At 39.4% G+C, this 18,393-nt stretch overlaps 1 protein-coding gene across 7 annotated transcripts in view; it reads left to right on the top strand.

Moving 5' to 3' along the window:
• Positions 1–18,393, top strand: part of KIF1B (kinesin family member 1B) — a 94,702-nt gene that overhangs the window by 51,508 nt on the left and 24,801 nt on the right. For 5 of the 7 annotated variants that reach the window (XM_084300306.1, XM_084300309.1, XM_084300308.1 and 2 more), the window contains 6 exons: positions 8,995–9,088; positions 9,864–10,012; positions 10,586–10,764; positions 11,273–11,410; positions 12,163–12,411; positions 17,183–17,301. In XM_084300306.1, the coding sequence (XP_084156432.1) occupies positions 8,995–9,088; positions 9,864–10,012; positions 10,586–10,764; positions 11,273–11,410; positions 12,163–12,411; positions 17,183–17,301 (928 nt within the window). Of the gene's footprint in view, positions 1–502; positions 5,581–8,994; positions 9,089–9,863; positions 10,013–10,585; positions 10,765–11,272; positions 11,411–12,162; positions 12,412–17,182; positions 17,302–18,393 lie in introns of those variants that run through there. The other 2 variants (XM_084300310.1, XM_084300311.1) reach the window with 2 other exon arrangements.

Below are 18,393 nucleotides of genomic sequence, written 5' to 3'. Positions count from 1 at the left end.
TTACTCTGGCTGCTCATGACATCTTCTATGATGGCTGTTTTGTTCACCTACCTGGGGAGGATTTGCTGAAAGAAGCAACAGCAGTAACCAAGGCAAATGTGTGTGGCGGGGATTTGCATGTCTTTGTAGCATGTGTGAAGTGCAGTTGACACTTGATATTTGTTTTTATTTTTTTAACCAGGAACTTTGTTTTTCTTGATCAGTATAAAGAATTTTGGAAGGGATTGGGAGGGAAGAATTTAGATTATCTGATATGTCAAGATGACGAGACTTCTAAGTAATATTAATCTTAATTTAGTGAAGAGAGCCAATTTTGACAGTCCATGATTCTCGAAGATACACGTTAATGTCTTATCACTCAGTCTTCAGGGACTTCACTTGTTCTATTTTGATTTTTGATTTAGTTTTCTTTGCCTGCTACTTCTTGTTTAGCTTTTCCATTTTCTTACAATTTTAATTTTGGTTATTTTGGGGCCACTTCTTGATTTTTGTTTTTCCAAAGGATGCAGACTCTGATAGTGGGGATGATTCGGACAAGAGATCGTGTGAGGAGAGTTGGAGACTGATCACTTCCCTGAGAGAGAAGCTGCCCCCCAGCAAGCTCCAAACCATTGTAAAAAAGTGTGGCCTCCCCAGCAGTGGGAAGAAACGAGAGCCTATTAAAATGTACCAGATACCCCAACGCCGACGCCTTAGCAAAGACTCCAAGTGGGTTACCATCTCAGACTTAAAGATCCAGGCTGTGAAAGAGATATGCTATGAGGTAGCACTCAATGACTTCAGGCACACTAGACAGGAGATTGAGGCTCTGGCCATTGTTAAAATGAAGGAGCTTTGTGCCATGTATGGGAAAAAAGATCCGAACGAGCGGGAATCGTGGCGAGCTGTTGCCCGCGATGTCTGGGATACGGTAGGAGTTGGAGATGAGAAAATTGAAGATGTTATGGGCAATGGTAAAGGAATAACTGATGTGGATGACCTGAAGGTGCATATAGACAAATTAGAAGATATCTTGCAAGAAGTGAAGAAGCAGAACAACATGAAGGATGAAGAGATAAGGGTTCTTAGAAATAAGATGCTAAAAATGGAGAAGGTTTTGCCTCTGATAGGGTCTTCAGAGAAAGCTCAGTCAACCACAGCTAATGATAAGTCTCCAAACTCTGACAGTGTAGCGGATGTGGATAAGAAGCCCACAGGTGAATTAAAAAGAAGTGACAATGATGATCTTGCTAAAGAGGAGCGTGTTTCTCAGTTAATGGCAGGTGATCCAGCTTTCAGACGTGGGAGATTACGTTGGATGAGGCAAGAACAGATTCGATTTAAAAATCTGCAGCAGCAGGAAATAGCAAAACAGCTTCGCCGACAAAATATGCCTCACCGATTTATCCCGCCTGAGAATCGCAAGCCCCGGTTTCCTTTCAAAAGCAACCCCAAGCATAGAAACTCCTGGAGCCCAGGCACTCATATAATTATCACAGAAGATGAAGTTATTGAGGTTAGAATTCCAAAAGATGATGATAAAAACAAAGATGAAAGCAAAGAAAAAGAAAGTAGAGCTGCCCCTAAGGACCCTCAGCAGCTGTGGAATCTTTATGGCCCCCAGAGGAATCAAGATAATATCCAAATTAACAGGCAGCAGCTAAACGCTCAGGCCCAGCCTAGCAATCATCAGCAGCAACCCCAGTTGCGTTGGAGAAGCAATTCTCTCAACAACGGCTCTCAAAAAACCTTGCGGCGGCAGGCGTCGGGCTCGTCCGAATCGTTGCACTCGTACAGCGGGCAGCAGAACCCAGACCTGCAGACTTTCCAGCAAAAGCGCCACATCCACCAGCACCGGCAGCCTTACTGCAATCACAGCACCGGCGGCGGTGCGGAAGGCAGTACGGCGAACTCCCACCCGAAACAGACTGACCGGCTTAACCACTATAACCAGTTTGTGACGCCCCCACGGATGAGGCGCCAGTTCTCAGCACCTAACCTCAAAACGGGCAGAGAAACTACCGTATGATTAGTTGGCCGAGGCTAGTCTCGGGGAGGAGGGGAGCAGGGGCAATGCTGGCTTCTTAAGAAACAGCCAGGATTGGCTTTGCTTATGTCTTGGGTTTGGCCAGGGAGAACTTGAGTAATTCGGCACAAGGTACCGGCGCTTCAGCCCGTTCAGTTTGCATGTGACTTTTGGTGCAGTTGTAACAACCCCGATTGGAAGAACACTGACAAATTGTAAGAACTTCGGTCATAGACTAGAAGATTTGGAGGGAGGGATGTGGAGGGGAGAACTTCTCTGCTAGCTCATTTACCAATTTTTTTGTGTGTCTTGGAGTATTTTTCTAATGTTGAAAATATTGTCTGGAACTTACCAAGTGCTACCTTCCTCCTGTGTTTTTATGTAGACAATCAAAAAAGGAATTTAGTTTATAGCGTTGAATGTTTCTTGTGCCTTTTTTTTTTTTTTTTTTTAGAAATAAGGAAACTGACCATCTGTTTTTAAATCCATCTGGCTCTTCAGTACAATATTTTCCACTCTTAACCCAAATTCTCCATAATCTATAAACGAAATGTTGGCTGACAAGATAACGTGGCTTTTTGTATAGAGAAATGAAGAAGAGCTATTGGGCCACAATCTTACGACCTGAGTAGGAAATGCCTTCTGTCCTTCTGCTCAAGTTCATAATTATTGGTATGAAATTGCTGTGACAGTTAAAGCTGCCTGAATGGAATTTGATGTCAGGATATATATATGTTTGAAGCAATACGTTGGAAATAATTGTTTTCTAATTCTGATTGCATCTCTAAGTATAGTAGTTCTTAATTATTATACGGAGATTGCAGAAAGGAACTGGGATTTTTTTAATACTCTGGTGCAGGAAGAAGCCTCAAAGAGCTAATTCTTATTTTGTTTTCAGCTTTCTCAGGCTGTCAGCCTGGGAGGTAGTTGTTATTATGAAGATTTATCAATCGCTACTCTGAATTGGCTGGGGTAAAGATAGGATAATTGAACTGTTTTATCTTAATGTGATACCTCATGTTAGTGTTTCTGGTCTTGGATTATACCCCTGTTTCCAGACTTTTTTTAATAAAGGAGAAGGTCACATTTAGGAAAAAATAAGATGAATTTTCCTTCTCCCCATGCTTAAAGTGCAAGTTAGTATTTTTAATATCTATTCTGATCTGAGGTGTCTATACTTGCAAGTGATTTGCCATAAAACAAATGCTTGCAATCCCTACTTCAGAATCTTTTAAACAAATGACAGGGAAAATACTGATTAAGCAATAATGTTTTTAAAAGTTTGGGGTTTCGTCTCAATTGGAGAGTCCCATTTTTGATTACAGACCTTTCCTTCTGAGTTTTTTAAGGTGCAAAACAAAATCAAGCGTACTTGTGAAAAAACTGTGGACATAAGCATAAGCCAATCTAAAGCTTTGAGGAGAACTTCCTTTTGCTGTTAAGTTTAACTTGAATAAAACTTTAAAAGCGAACTTGGCTACTATACCAGATTCGGCAAGATTGGTCCACTTTGCAGTGCATTTGTACAGTTAAGTGACTTGTGCTGTTTTGCACAAATATCCTTGATTTACTTGAGGTTGCTTTTTTTTTGATTAAAATACAAGCCCTACTGGTAATTGTTACTTCTGCATGTTTCAACATAGCTGTAGATAAGTAGAAAATGCCTCATGCTTACCTTCCATCTTATTTTTATTTCTTGTCCTACTTTTTTTTCCCCTTTCCCAACTGTGCATGGTATAGGTGCTGGTTGCAACACATGGTAAGTGGCAGCCATGCACCGTTTATGTATAGTTTAATCAAGTGTCACCACTGCAGCCTCTGCACGTGCCTTACGGATAGAATACTGGCCCTCTGATATAGGAGATCCAAAGTCTGACTGTCCTAGAAGAATCAGCTCATCCTACCATTTAGGACTTTTTTTTTTTACAGCAGGTTTAATTTGTTTGTCCACCTATGGATTTTCAGTTTGCATTTGTCTCATGTTTGGCCTATGTGAACAAAGGAAACCAAACATAGCCAAAAATGCCTTGATTTTTTTTTAAAAAAAAAAAAAAAAAAAAAAAGGAAGCCTTATAGATGAGCAATACTTAATTTTAGCCTGAGTCAAAATTGCTAAATGAGATTTTGGGCTGCAAATACTATTGTCCTGGTGCCTTTCTTTTGAGAATTCTGTTTTGAGTGCATTGCACTTCACCCTTGACATGCAATGAGTTCTCTTTCATATCCTCAGAAAGGCTTGGGCTCTCTTACAGATGTAAGCTCTGCAAAATCCTCTTAGCTCTGTACGAATACCTGAGCCAAAGAGGTAGTAGTCGGCGTTAGGGGTAGGCGGTAAGAGAACAAGTCAGGATTCTCTTGTCCCATTTATTTGTTGAGGATTGTGGCTGCCACAAAATCACGACAGGATTTCAAGTCCATGCAAGTACACATACTAACAGGAGACTAAAAATAGATCGTTCTATTTGATGTCTAAATGCTAAAAAGTTTTTTCCCAATTTACCTCAGCAGAACATGCTGAAAAAAAATACCCGTAAATGTTTGGATGTTGGTGATGATGAACAATAGGTTGCCATCAGTCTGTTACCCCCCTGTTCTAGTGCAGCACTAGAAGAATAACCTCGTTCATTTTATTGAATGGTTTGACATACCATTCCTTTGAAAAAGGAGTAGTCATTGACAGAAGGGTCAATGTCAAGCGTCCAGCCTGCTCAGAGGAAGCAGGTTTCTTCCTGGGTTTTGGGAGGTTGCTACAGAAATGAAACTTGGGAAGAAATCTTAAAATGATCAGCCACTTTTACTAGAGCATAGTGCCTTGTCTTAAAAGGGAAAGGGTGAGAACTCATGGATCTCCTTGCAGTATTCGGAAATATGCACACCTCTCACTTCAAATTCTGCATTAATGGGGCTAATGAACACTAATACAGCTGCTTTCATAGAAGACTGTGGAAAAGGCTTTCAGGTTAATGGAAATGTGGCATCCGTGATGGGAGTGCTGTTTTAGTGAGCTTAATTGCCATTGCTAAGTGCTGATGTGCTGTGTGCTTTGACAGCTGGCTTGTATCCACCTGTGCCTTAGTGATGATTGATTAAATGTCCTTTAAGACACACTAGGGACATGTGGATTTGGGGGTTGGGTGGGGAAATGCATGACACTAACTCTCCTCTGATTGACTTCAACGTCCTTTCTGACACAATCTTGGGGATCTGTCAAACTAGAGGATGCTATTTTTATCAGTGCGTTCAGCATAGTTTCAGTAACACTCACTGTTTGTTCTTTATTCTTTATATGTTAGAGGTTTGTCCTTTATCCTTTATATGTTGACATTTGACTCTGATACTTCCCTTTGAACCACTTCAGGAGCTGCCAAATGAGAATTCTATGCTGTGTGCCCATTTGTACTGTAAAGAAAGCAGTGAGTTGCCTTTTGAATTAAATGGGATTTTCAGATCTGTCTATTGTTAAAGAAAATACAAGTTTTGAATTGTCTTAAGAGCAAGCATCTGCCTCGTGAAAAGCAGAACTGGTTTGTATTGTAACAAGTGCTCTTTCAATAAACTATGAAATACTCTTGTAAGTGTCAGACTTGTCTCAGTACTATACCATATTGCAGGCTTGTCCTGATTTTATTTTTTGTCTTGGGGTCGATATTGTTCTAGCTGTTAATATTGTTCTAGGAGTTAAATTCAAGGTTTCTCTAATTTTTCCTCAGTCTGAATCTTGCAAGCACATCCACCCTGCTGTTTCTGCTGTATAGTTGTGTCAACAGCAGCTTAAACAGATTTCTGTCTGCTGTCATGTAGTTTATTTAAAATAAATAGATAAAATCATACTGCAAGGGGTAACGTCATACTCATCTTCAGTACTATACCATTGCACCATCACAGGTGGTGTTTATCTAAATCCTGGAGAAAATACAGAGCTGACTGTTCTGTATGTATTTGAAACCAAAGTTTTGTATGCCTCAAATACACGAGGGACTTGCAGACATCACCTGGGTCCAAAGTATCTATGCTGAGATACAGTGTTCTGATGAAAAAGCTGATCCAGTCTGGTCCGAAGAGATTAGACCTAGTCAGGGCGCATAAATTTTCTGTTTTCTGAAAACAATGATTGTCATGGCTTTACCTATTTCCATGCCCCTGAGCAAGATAAAGTTTGCGTTCCCTTTTACTGCATTCATGAAGCTGATGATTAAAACACAGTGTGAAGCTGTGCAACCATGTGCATTGGGTTCCAGCGAGTCTCAGGCACGGACCTCCAGGACAGCTGCTTCTAGATGCATTTTTTGTTTGTTTTCTTAGCATTTGAGGTACCTTTACGTTGGTACTAACTATCACATGTGTATTATCACTAATCAGATCTGGAAATGCTGCTCAGTAGAGCTGACCACTCCTCAGTCAGTGCTCTGTAAGTGAACCAACCTGAAATTCGTCCATCATTAGTTGCTCAGTGCCAATTACTGCTAAGTACTGCCAGAGTATCAAGTGCCAGGAGGCAATCTTAGTCCTGTTTTTCTGCGTAGAGAAGTGGTACCTATTTTTTCATTATGGGAAAACAAGCTTGAATTCTTCTACTTTTAAAAGTAATGGATAGTTTGTTAGTGTGGAGATTAAAAAAAAAAGTGTACTTTATTATGCATTATTTGCATTTGTTTGGCTTACCAGTCTGAAAATACAGAAGACAAGAAGCAAGTCTTTGTCTTTGAATAAATGAATGTAATGGGCATGTGGTTTTTCATGCTGGAAGTAAGATGGTGGAATGTTCCTGATTTTTGACCGTTCCCTCTGCAGCTTTCCAGTTTTTCTGAAAGAATCTGATCAAAGATTCTATTTAAATGCTAACTGAAAAGCTCTTCCATGGAGCTGTTGGCCAACACATTCTTCATTTCTATAATCTAGTCACTCAAAATGACACCTGCAGATTATCTCCTTCAGGATGCAGGGAAATAAATTGTTTTGCCTTTCCTTGCAAGTAAAAGAAGCTTGTTTCTGTCACTTCCCAGCTGACCCCTTTTATCTTGGTTTCAAATGTAGTAGTGTTATCTACAGAGGTGGTTGGGGAAGAAAAACAGTGCCTTTGTTAATGAATTTTTAAGAATACTCCTGGGTATTTTCAGGGCTATAAATAAGTCTGAAGCTGATTCCATAAATCTAGAGTAGCCTCATGGTGAATTAAGAATGTCAGGAGTAATATCAAAAGAATGATTTATGCCCATTCTGTCTGGTTCTTTTGCTGCTGGGCTGGGATTTCCTTACGTGTGCTGTATGTAGCCATCATGGAGTCAGTGGAGCAGATACAGATGAAGAAGGAGGGGGCGTTTTAGCCCAATAAAATTTCAAGAGGGAATTAGAAAAATTAAAATGTGGTCTCATATGATGGTCTCTTATGAAGTCCATATATTTTTAATAGTGTGGTTTTCTCTTCTGAAAGCCATGGGGCATGTAAGGATCTTAACTAATTGGAAATCTTGTACTTTTGATGTGTTGTTCTAAGAGCACAGCTACCATTTTTTAATGCTATCTCCCAGAAATATTACTTAAAGGAACGCCCTTACAATTTATCTTCTCTAAGTACTGTCTAAAGGTCTTTCTGTATGAAATGGTGTTAAATTTGATGTGATTCTGTTATGGCAATGTCAAGTACGTTGAATATTTGCACCCTTGCCACTGTAGGAAAAACCTGTAAGAAGCCAATTTAATGTGTGTAGTAAATGCCAAAGGATCATCTTTTTAAAAAATAAATTCGTGAGGTAGGCTCTGAGACCAGGAGCTTAGTATCTGTTCTAAAAACCTTGTAAGAGTTGCAGAGAAGAGTAGTTGTTATAAAAATAAATAAACAAACTGAACAGCAACAAAACCAGAAAACAACGTTGGGGCGCATTCATTTTACTAGCAAATAATAAAAGGGTCATAGTAGCATCTATTTCAAGGTGTGATTAAGCTGAACAGGAGGAAACGCTGTTGTCCCAGAAGGTGTTGAAGTGCTGAGGTGCTTGTTGTGCAGAAGCCTCGGCACAGATCTCTCTGGCTGTGTGCCAGGGCAGGCTGATGGTTGCCTCCCAGGAATGGTTCCCACCTCCAAATTGTTTCCTTCCTCCAGTGCTGGGATCTGCCCTTGTCCCGTTCTGATTCCTGGGTAGGTCAGAATAATTTCCCTGATCAATATTGCTAAAATCTGAAAAATAGGATCTAAACCCTTCCTGCAAGATGAATCTGAATCGTTCACTGGGGCTTATTCCTGTATATTCCAGTATTTTGTAAATATACGTATGCCTAGGGAACCAGGGCATACAGTCCTTTCCATGGAAAGAACAAGGCTTGGCAGAACTTCCTGAATCTTTCTATTCCACACCTTAAGCCAATTGATTGTCTTAAGGTGTGGAATAGATTTAGAGCAAACACACTTCTTCCTTAAATAAGCTCAGCCTTTTTGTCCTGGAAGTGGTATTTCATGTTCTATTAAATACAGCATGAGAAAAGGATACTTGCCCCCTCAAAAAGGAAAACATAATTTAAAACAGAATCTTTTTTCTAGAATTTGCATTGCTTTTTGATACAACAAAATTTAAAACAGTGGTGCTGTAATCCCCCTGTTTGAGAAAATGAATTGTCTTTCCCTTTATTAAATTTATTTCCATACCTTTCTCTATGTCCCTCCAGTGTACCCATAAGCGGGTTCCCAAAGTCCACTTCATCCAGTCTTTAACAAAAATTCCTAAACCTTTTCATCTGACACATATGAGCATGGATATCTGATGATTTAAAAACAACACTTCCTTAGCTGTGTTGGCCTCTGTCTACCTTCTTTCTATTGTCCCAGGACAGGCTATCCTAAAACACTAGATGTTGGTATGTGGCCTCTGTGTGTTAACAGAAGTGTCTTCTTATCTCTGTTCTTTGTCTGTCACTCCATCTGAGGTTTTTGTGTGTCTCTTGACTGTTCTTGCTTTTGTCTGTCCTCCTACACAGTATCTCCTCTTTCCCCACAGGACTATGAGAGTAAGCTGCAAGCCTTGCAGAAGCAGGTAGAGACACGATCCTTGGCAGCTGAAACAACAGAGGAGGAAGAAGAGGAGGAAGAAGGTGAGTTTGAAGCTAAAATTAATTTGGACACAAGCCTGAAATAACAGTTGCTATAGTCTCTTGCAAGAGAAAACAGAATGGAAAATTTGCTCTGGAAAGCTGTGAAAGCCTTTATTACCTTGTGGATCTGTAATTTTCACAGCATAGGAATGTAAAATACCTACTCATAGAACATTTCACATCAGCAGTAGATATACATCCTCAAATTCAACTGATATACAAACTAGGTTAGTTCAACTATAAGCTTAGATTTGGTGATCTTGAACTTGGAGTCTGTCTCATCTTGGTACTAACGGGGTTAAAGTGTCCTTAAAATAATACTATTGCCTTTGTTTCTTTGTTCTGATTTTTGAAGGTGCTTTTTTTCCTTTGTAGGAATTCTTATGTACTCTGACATGCCTGACTAACTCAATTTCTGGACAATGGATAGAGCTTTATTAGTCCTGTAATGCTTGCTTTCATTCCAATGTTTTAGTATTTGGCTTTAATAATGGTTAATTTGGACTAATAGGATTGGGATTTGTTTTACTTCCTATGTTCCACATTCTCTTACTTAGCATTATATATCCAATACCAGTGGTAAGAAAAATTGAATCTATTTTTTGTCACTGAATAATAAAAATGCAGATTTTTGTTTTCTGGTTTTAATTCTGCAGAAGAGGTGTTGAGAACTTGATGACAATATCAGCGATAATAAGTTATTTCATGTGATGGCTTAGAGAAGAAGCCACAGTGATTTTATCAGTGTTTTTATTTTTTTTCTTTGTTCTTCTAGTGCCCTGGACACGACATGAGTATGAACTCGCACAGTGGGCTTTCAGGAAATGGAAATTTCACCAGTTCACTTCGCTGAGGGACCTACTCTGGGGAAATGCAGTGTATCTGAAAGAAGCCAATGCTATCAGCGTAGAGTTAAAGAAAAAGGTTAGGAGCATACAGAGTATCTTTTTGAAATTTCTGATTGACTGTGTAATCCTGCTTTAAATGCTCAGAGTCACTTATCCTTAAAGCTAAATGTATTTTAGTTATTAGTTTGGGTTTTAAAGGGTTCAGAAAATCATGGATCTCTGTGATTCAGTCTTCTGGTTGAATGAATATTCCATTCAAATCTGTTTGATATATTCTCCTCTTCATTTCCCTTATGCTGTTCCTGTCCATATTATAAACACATGTGCATGCCCATTTCCCCCTGGGGCCTCTCTTTTCCTTGTTGCTTTTAACTTCATTTGGTCACTTGTCTAAGACAAGTGGGTGCTGCAGGGTGTGCTAAGTCTATAGTTTTCTGGACCTCTGCTAGTTGTGATAAGAGCAGATTATGTGTATTCAGCTGAAAAATGTTTTGTGCCACTTTAGACAAACAAAATCATGTGACTTAGCAAAAGCCTATTCACAGAGGTGAAAGTCAAACTTTCTTCATATCTGCCTTAGGTTATATCTCTATCCCCCATGTAATACTGTTATCTGATTGCTCTGAACTTTGTTTTCTTTTTGATTCAGGTGCAATTTCAGTTTGTCCTGCTGACAGACACCCTTTACTCACCACTGCCACCAGAGCTTTTGCCCACAGAGGTGGAGAAGACCCGGGACAACAGGCCTTTTCCCCGCACAGTGGTAGCTGTGGAAGTCCAGGATCTAAAGAATGGAGCAACACATTATTGGTCCTTAGAAAAACTCAAGTATGGAAACATTACTGGAGAACAGAGTTCTTTATATCCAAGGAGTTTCACTGAAAAATTTCATCCCTTGCTGCTCACTCTGTTATATTTGGTTTTATGTGTCCTCCTGAATGCCACCTTTCTAGATAGTACAGTGTTATAAATACCAGCTTTCTGCAAGCACTGCCTTAAATTACTCTGCGATGTTTTACATAAAAAGATGCCGAAATTAGATGTCAAAAGAGCATAATTAGAAGTTTAAATGAAATCCAAGATATATGTAGTTTTCTGAAGTGATTTTGCCTTGTGATTTGTGGGCTTAGCCTACAGATATTTTCTCCCAATCCCTTCCATGCAGGGGATTTGTACTGCAGAAAAGGGGTACTCACTTTGTTCTTTATTCTCCCTATTCTATGTGTAATTTGGTATAGGTGAGTTTAGTTCACCCAACTTCGTGGTGTCTGCTTTTTTGTCTGTTTTTTCTTCCTTACTCTGTTTTAATTTTTGAATCCTGCTTTCTTTTGTGCAGGCAGAGGTTGGACCTGATGCGGGAGATGTATGACAGAGCTGGGGAAATGGCATCTAGTACGCAGGATGAAAGTGAAAGCACAATGACAGGCAGTGACCCCTTTTATGATCGCTTTCATTGGTTCAAGCTGGTTGGAAGGTATGTGGCGATAACCTCAGCTCCTGATATGCTGAGAGCTCTCATCAGTTTCTGGATGGGTTTTGTCTTGGAATGTGGTTATAAACTGTGTAGCCACTTAGTGTCAGTTGTGTGTGTTGTCTTGCAGGGTTTTCTGATAGACTTAAAGTATAGTGAAGAGCAGAAACTGTTTGTTATAACGTTGCCTGTCGTGGTGTAACTTTGTAGAATCAGATTTGACCATACACATTCTAAGTAAATCCTTTAAAAAGGGTGTCTAGTTAAAGTTCTATCTCACGCCATTGGAGGAGAGCACAGAGAATATGAAGGACACTGGAAACTGATGGGAAAAGCAGTCCAGCACCTTATTTACATCTGTTGTTCAAATAATTTGGTTATTTTCTTCAGAAATACAGAATATCTAATGGGGTTCTTTAATATTTCCTAATGTTGGCTGCATCTTTATGGTATTTTTAATTACAGAAATGTTACATGTTGGAAATAAGAATTGTAGCTCTGTTAAATGGATGTGCTGTCAATGTGTGTTCACCCATGTTTGTATTTATTTTTTGTTGCTTTCACTCAGTTCGACGATGCCCTTTTTCCTGACTGTTAGTGATCCCTTTCCTTATGTTTCATTCCAGTTGAGACGGTTTGAAGGCTTTGCTTGTTGTTCAGGTTGGCTCTGTGCTGATGGCAACAGAGGGCTGTTAAATGAAGCATTTTTCTTTCCCCTCCCTGTGTTAATTGGTGTTCCGTTAACTGATATCTAGCTCCCCCATTTTCCATGGCTGCGTGAATGAGCGTCTTGCTGATCGCACGCCCTCCCCCACTTTCTCCACGGCTGACTCTGACATCACCGAACTGGCTGATGAACAGCAGGATGAGATGGAGGACTTTGATGATGAGGCCTTTGTGGATGATACCGGCTCCGACGCTGGAACTGAGGAGGGATCAGACCTCTTCAATGATGGGCACGACCCGTTTTACGACCGATCCCCTTGGTTCATTTTAGTGGGAAGGTTGGTGAGGTTACTGTGAGAATGGCCAAAAGGGACCAGCTCTTGCGGTAGGCTGCAGTGTCTTAGCTTTGTGTTGCACTGAACGTCTATTAAGCCAGCCAAAATAGCCATATACATAAATTGGCATTACAAGAGAATGAATATAGTTTAACACTAAGGTTTAAAATCCCATTATCAGAGGCCAGGAAGGCCTAAGTAATAATCGAGGAAATAATCTTAGATGTGACAGTGTGATTAAATCCACTTCTAGTTATAGAAGTCTGTCACAATATAGAATGCCTGTGATTTTGTTTGTGTACAGTATTTAAGCTTTATAGCAGCACTCAACTTAGCCATTGCAAGCTCACAAAGATAGTGTTGTAGTATCTAATTTTCTTCTGTAGAAGAGAATCTCAGGATATGGTAGAAGATCTTTAAATCCACTCCAGTAAATCCATTTTTGGAAACCTCCACTAACGTCTGCTGCGTGGGAAGACATGTATGACTCTGAGTAGCATTGTATTGTGTAGCGAAAGTTTGTCATCATTAAAAATCATTGGCCATTTATGCTTGTTAGTGCATTCCTCATGCACTGTGCTTGAATTTCTGGACCAAGTTAACCAGAGCTTAACTTTATCCTTTACCACGACTGAAAGCAGGGAGGACATCCTGGTCAGGAAAGTGCGGTTTCCTCAAGTGCTGGAAACTCACTTGCATTATGAAGGAGAAACAACAGGATCCCCTAACTGCTATTTGTAAAAATGGGGGCCTGAGTTTGTTCTTCTGAAAGGAACATCAACAAAAAAAACCAAGCTTTTAGATGAATTCAGTGGTACCATTTGTGATTTAAGCTGGGAACTTCCTTTACCTTGTTTTCAAAACAAACTGCAGTTACTAAAAATGTAAGAAACTACAATAGTCCTCTTTTATCTCTGCGACTTTATGCCTTTATGTGCAGTGTCTGATAATGTTTTTAACAAAATTTAATTCTTTCAGGCCAAGAGTTATTCTGGGGAAGCCATTTTATCTGGCTTGGTGATGGTTGTGAGCTAGTGAAAATGGCAAAGACCAGGCTGCTTTCTTGTGACAGTGCTGGCACCCTGGGCATTTGTCTGTTGTGCATGTTCCTTCAGAGCAGGGCACTCAGTGCTTGGGAGAAAGTTGAACTATTCATCTTCATTTCATAGACTCTTCAGGAAGCACAACGCAAGCTGAGCAAATGCAGTGTCCAGTAAGAACCATTGTGCTTCCTGGCAATTACACAGCCTGCTTCCCCTTTCCATGTATTAAAGAGCATTTTGAGCTCTGTCTCTTTAGGCAGACGTGTGAAGCTGCAGCAGCTCAGGAAACTGTCCTGACCTGTGTGAGCTGCACGTATTAAAGAGCTCTGCTTGGGTTGTAAGCTGTCTTGAGGAGTGAAACTTAGTTCATATTTCTGAAGAGAGCTGAGTGACTTTTTCCCCATTTGTTGGTTGAATTCCACGTGTTTTCCTAGCACGCTGCTTCTGTCAGCACAAAGCTGTTTAACACCACTTAGCAGAAACTATTTTGATTCTTCAGAGTCCTACAGGATGAGAATTCTACTTTTGAACAACGCATCTTAGAGTATCAGAGGACATGTCAATCTACATAGTGTCTTGAGCAGAAGATAGTGTTCAATCCATAACAAAATCAACATTGTGTGCTTTTAAGTAACTGTGCACTGTTTTACATGTTGTGGAATGTGTGGAAAAAAAGGAGATCGTTTTTATTTTCCTTTTATCAGCAATAGTGAGCCCAGGTCGTGCAGGAGAGAATGAGGATAAGAGACTGATCATTCAGTTACCCAATTCCTTGAGCACCACAGTATTGTAATTTTTTTTCCTGTGCTGTGCTGGCCTTTTATTTGTGCTATACTTAAAGAAAGAAGAAAGGGAAAAAAGAGCTGGTCCCTTTAGCTATCTCTTCTGGCATGCTGGGATGTCTTTTAAAGCTGATTCTTTTTAACAGCGTGACTTATTAAACAGTGATGTTTTTAAGGGAGGTGGGAGAGGATTATGGGACATTTTATTGTTGTGTTCATTTAAAAACGTGTTGTCATTTTGAGTGACTTCTGTTGGTTTTCTTTTGATTTTTTCCAAGTATTTGTGTTTGTTAAATTTCATTTCTAGTTTTTGTTGTCAGTATGCCATTTTACCTCACCAATCTTTCTGCTAATACAGCTCCCCCCTTTCAGTCTGCTGGGCTAAGGTGCAGGGGGACACTTGCATAGGGTGTGTTCGGGGAGAAGGAGTCCTCCCAGATGTGGGGAAGAGGAGAAGGAGAAGCTTAATACTTCATCCCCTCCTAATTTAACACTGTCTTGTAATGAAGCAGATGGAATGGCAGAGGAAGGCAGTATTACACCGTAAAACAGCTCTTTACCTCTGTACAGCAAATGTGCTATGGCTCATGATTCCACACAAGATATTCAACTTTATTTTTGCCAAATGGGAAATGTAACACTTTTTGCATTATGTGCTTTTCTTTCTCCAAGTCAAAATAATTGCAGTGAGCTGGGTGACTGGATGGAAAGATGTTAAGAAATAGTTTTTTCTTTGGGATTGTGATTTTTGTTGAAGCAACAAAATTGCAGTGGCTAATAAAGCTGAATGCTTTGGCTGTCGTGTGTTGGACAGCAGCTTCAGAACTTTAGCCATACATATAAAATACATTTGCATGCAGTTAATATTTTTACTTTCTAGCCATTTGGCTTTGGAGTAGGAAGGCTGTACCAACTTCTTCTATTAATTAGTTAAACTGTCTCTTACTTGTATACATATTATACAAAAGGCTTTCTGTAGGGACAATGAACATTTTTCCCTAGCTTGCAATGTGATTTCCAAAGTCCATGTGTTTTTCCTAATGAGCATAGTCCAAGTGAACAATTCCAGGCTGGTACTGTGGGAGGCTGTTTTATTTTGCATGGTGGGACAATTCTTTCCCAAAATGAACACTACCTGAAATTTCAAAGCTGAAAATATTTCCTTAGAGGAGAAAAAAAAGCACCACCAAACTTCCTATGTTGTTACTTTAAATTTACCTTCTGCCTTCCCCTGCTTTGTCAGTGTTTACCCCACTTTGGAGCAGACTGAAAAGGAATTAGGTCCTAATCTTAGTCAAATGTTAAGTTGTATTTGTTTTTTTGTCATTGTATGCTTTTTTTTTTCCCTGTTACTTTTATAGCTTCATTAATCGTTCTCTTTTCTATTGCATTTTGTCACCACTTTGTTTTTTAGTAGCATTATTTTTGTCTCTTTGGTTCATAATTGACACCTGTTTGACTTCTTTATCAGTTCAAAACAATTCATCCTGGGAATGGGCATGTGAACTCATGGAGGAACACTTAATCTTTTATAACTTTGCTTCTTAGCTATATGTCACAAGGAATTGAGTTTGGAGAATTGTGTTTGTGGAACAAATTCTGCAGCTGATGGCACCAGACAGGCAGTGAGCATTTGGAACTCTCAGTCCTGTTTTGTCAGGCAGGACTTTCCTTGTGAATATTAAACAAGAAAACTTATAAATCTGAGGAATTAATTACACTTAATAATAAAAAGGACTGCAAGAAGCAAATCCAGTTAAATAAATTACCAATGTTTCAGTGTAATTTAATATGCATACATTCCTAATAATTTCCTATATAATTAGTTTTACTTTAATGACTGGTAAAACTATTGGTTAAAATTCTGTCCATCTCAGCGTTCTTCTGGACTCTGAAACAGCTCCCTTAAATGAAGGCTTCCTTTCTTCCCCTTGTTAAGAACCATCTTTTACCAGACTCATTAGACTTCTCAACATTTCAGGTTTTCCTGAAGCTATAATCATACTGAAGTGTAGCATTTTAAAAACTGCAATTCATTGCAGAAACCTAAAATAATTTAACACTGTTAGTCTAGCTTATAATTAAAATATATGCAATAAAGCTTGTTAACTGTTCCAAAATAGACCCTGCTTGTAATTATACATAATTTTAAAAATTAACGTTCAGCAGGATCATCCAGTGCTGGCCCTAAATGCTGTTTTTCATTATTGTAAACTGTAATTTCTAAATGGCTGTTCAAGAGTACTTTTGTGGTCTTTTTTTGTTCCTTTTTTAGAGAAGTAAATGTAATACTAAAGGTATTTATTTGTGGGGACTGACTTCCACTATCTGTACACTCAGTGAATCTTCCAAGAAACCTAGATGATCTGTGATTCATTGGGGATTTCTGATTCCTCTGTGTGCAGAGTTATCAAATGTGGAAGAGAGAACAGTCGAATAGCTGTTTTGTAGAGTGTTTTTATATGTTCGATAAAATACTTGAGGCTGTGCAAACACAGTATATCAATTCCCTTTTATCATTTTAAACCGTGCTTACAGGGTAGAAAACTGAAATAATTCTTTATGAAATAATTCTTTATATTCAGTAGTTCCTTAATAGACTACCATCTTGTTAACAGCTCTGTTTACAACTGTAGTAGATCTAAAATTACCTTTTATAAAGCCATCACCTTAAATTGTCTCCTTCATCTGTTTTATAACTCACTAATACAAGCCCTGTGTCTCCAGTTTACCATGATTTAGAGCATTTCGTGGCTTCACTTAGCTTTGACACTGGTGAAGAGCCCCACATGGGCAATGTGAATACAAGACCACAGTGCAGGTCTAGCAGATGGAGTGAAGTAGACTGTCTGAAGATTTGAATGTCCCATTAGCCAGCCAAATGCTGCAGTCTGGTTCTGCAGATGATAGCCTAATGCTGTTTGTGTTTTCTTTCCTTCCTATTACCAGAGCATTTGTATACCTGAGCAATCTGCTGTACCCAGTGCCTCTTATTCACCGAGTAGCTGTTGTTAGCGAGAAGGGAGAAGTGCGAGGATTTCTGCGAGTAGCAGTGCAAGCTATAGCAGGTGAGGTGCTCAGCTTTGCATTGCAGCTCTTCAGTACGCTTTGTATAGCTGCAGCTTTAAAAAAACATACAAACAAACAGAAACTATTGTGTTATACTCAAACCTCAACAGTTTCAGTGTTTCAATGAACACTTGTTCTTTATTATTAAGTTGTTCTTGAAATTTTTCATTGGTGTGATCATGTGGACTGAGTGTGGATAAATATTGAAATAATGATGCTGACCAGAACCTTTGAATGACGGTGGGAACCACTTAACTTATACCTGGTGACTAATGCAATGCTGCTTTTTAAATCAGCAAAAAATAAAGCAGAGGTTCTCTTTCTGGTGCACAGTACGAACAGTGCACAAGGGTATATGCAAGCCTGATAGCTGTGGTGACTTGCAGAATGGAAAATGTACCAGCTGCTTGTTCTTCTCAAACCACTCATTGAAGTGATGAGCACAAGGGTGCTCTGTCATACTCTGACTGAATAGCACGTGGAGATGTTCCTGTTTTCAGTCCAGAAACTGTCCAGTTTTGGGCATAGAATAAACAGAAATCAGCAATTTTCCACTTCATTGCCCCACTAAAATGCATGGAGACTTAGAAGCTGCTTTAACATCTTATCACCAAGAGCTATCAACTTCCAGAAGAGCAGGGTAGATGTATGAGAATGGTAACTGCTTCATCCAGTTTGGAACTGCCTTGTATTCATGACAGAGCCTAAATCTGTCTGCTAGTCAACTGCTAACTTCAATTCTGTTCCAATATGAAGTCAGGTAGCTGACTTTTACTCTTGGTAGTTAGTGTTTCATCAGTGCTGGTGAGACCACAGACACTTCCTGTAGTTTGTCCTTTTCAGCAATGGCAATCTGCCAACATTCTTCATTTAAGTATGGTAACCCTGGAAGTTTCACTCTCCATGGGAACATATAATCAAATCTCAGACTCTGGAGACGTGTAAGAATCAGTCTGGCAGGGACTAAAACAGCAAGTGAAATAAATATTTTAATGTGTACAACAGTCTTATTTCTAGTTTAGTTTGGTTTCCTTGGTGTTGTCATCCAAATGGATGATAATAAGGAGTACACTGCGGGTATTAGAAATTAA

Source organism: Netta rufina, assembly GCF_964035555.1.
Source record: "Netta rufina genome assembly, chromosome: 22".
Lineage (NCBI taxonomy): Eukaryota > Metazoa > Chordata > Aves > Anseriformes > Anatidae > Netta > Netta rufina.
Note: the sequence above shows the minus strand (reverse complement) of the source record. Positions and strands in the feature narration are given on the sequence as shown.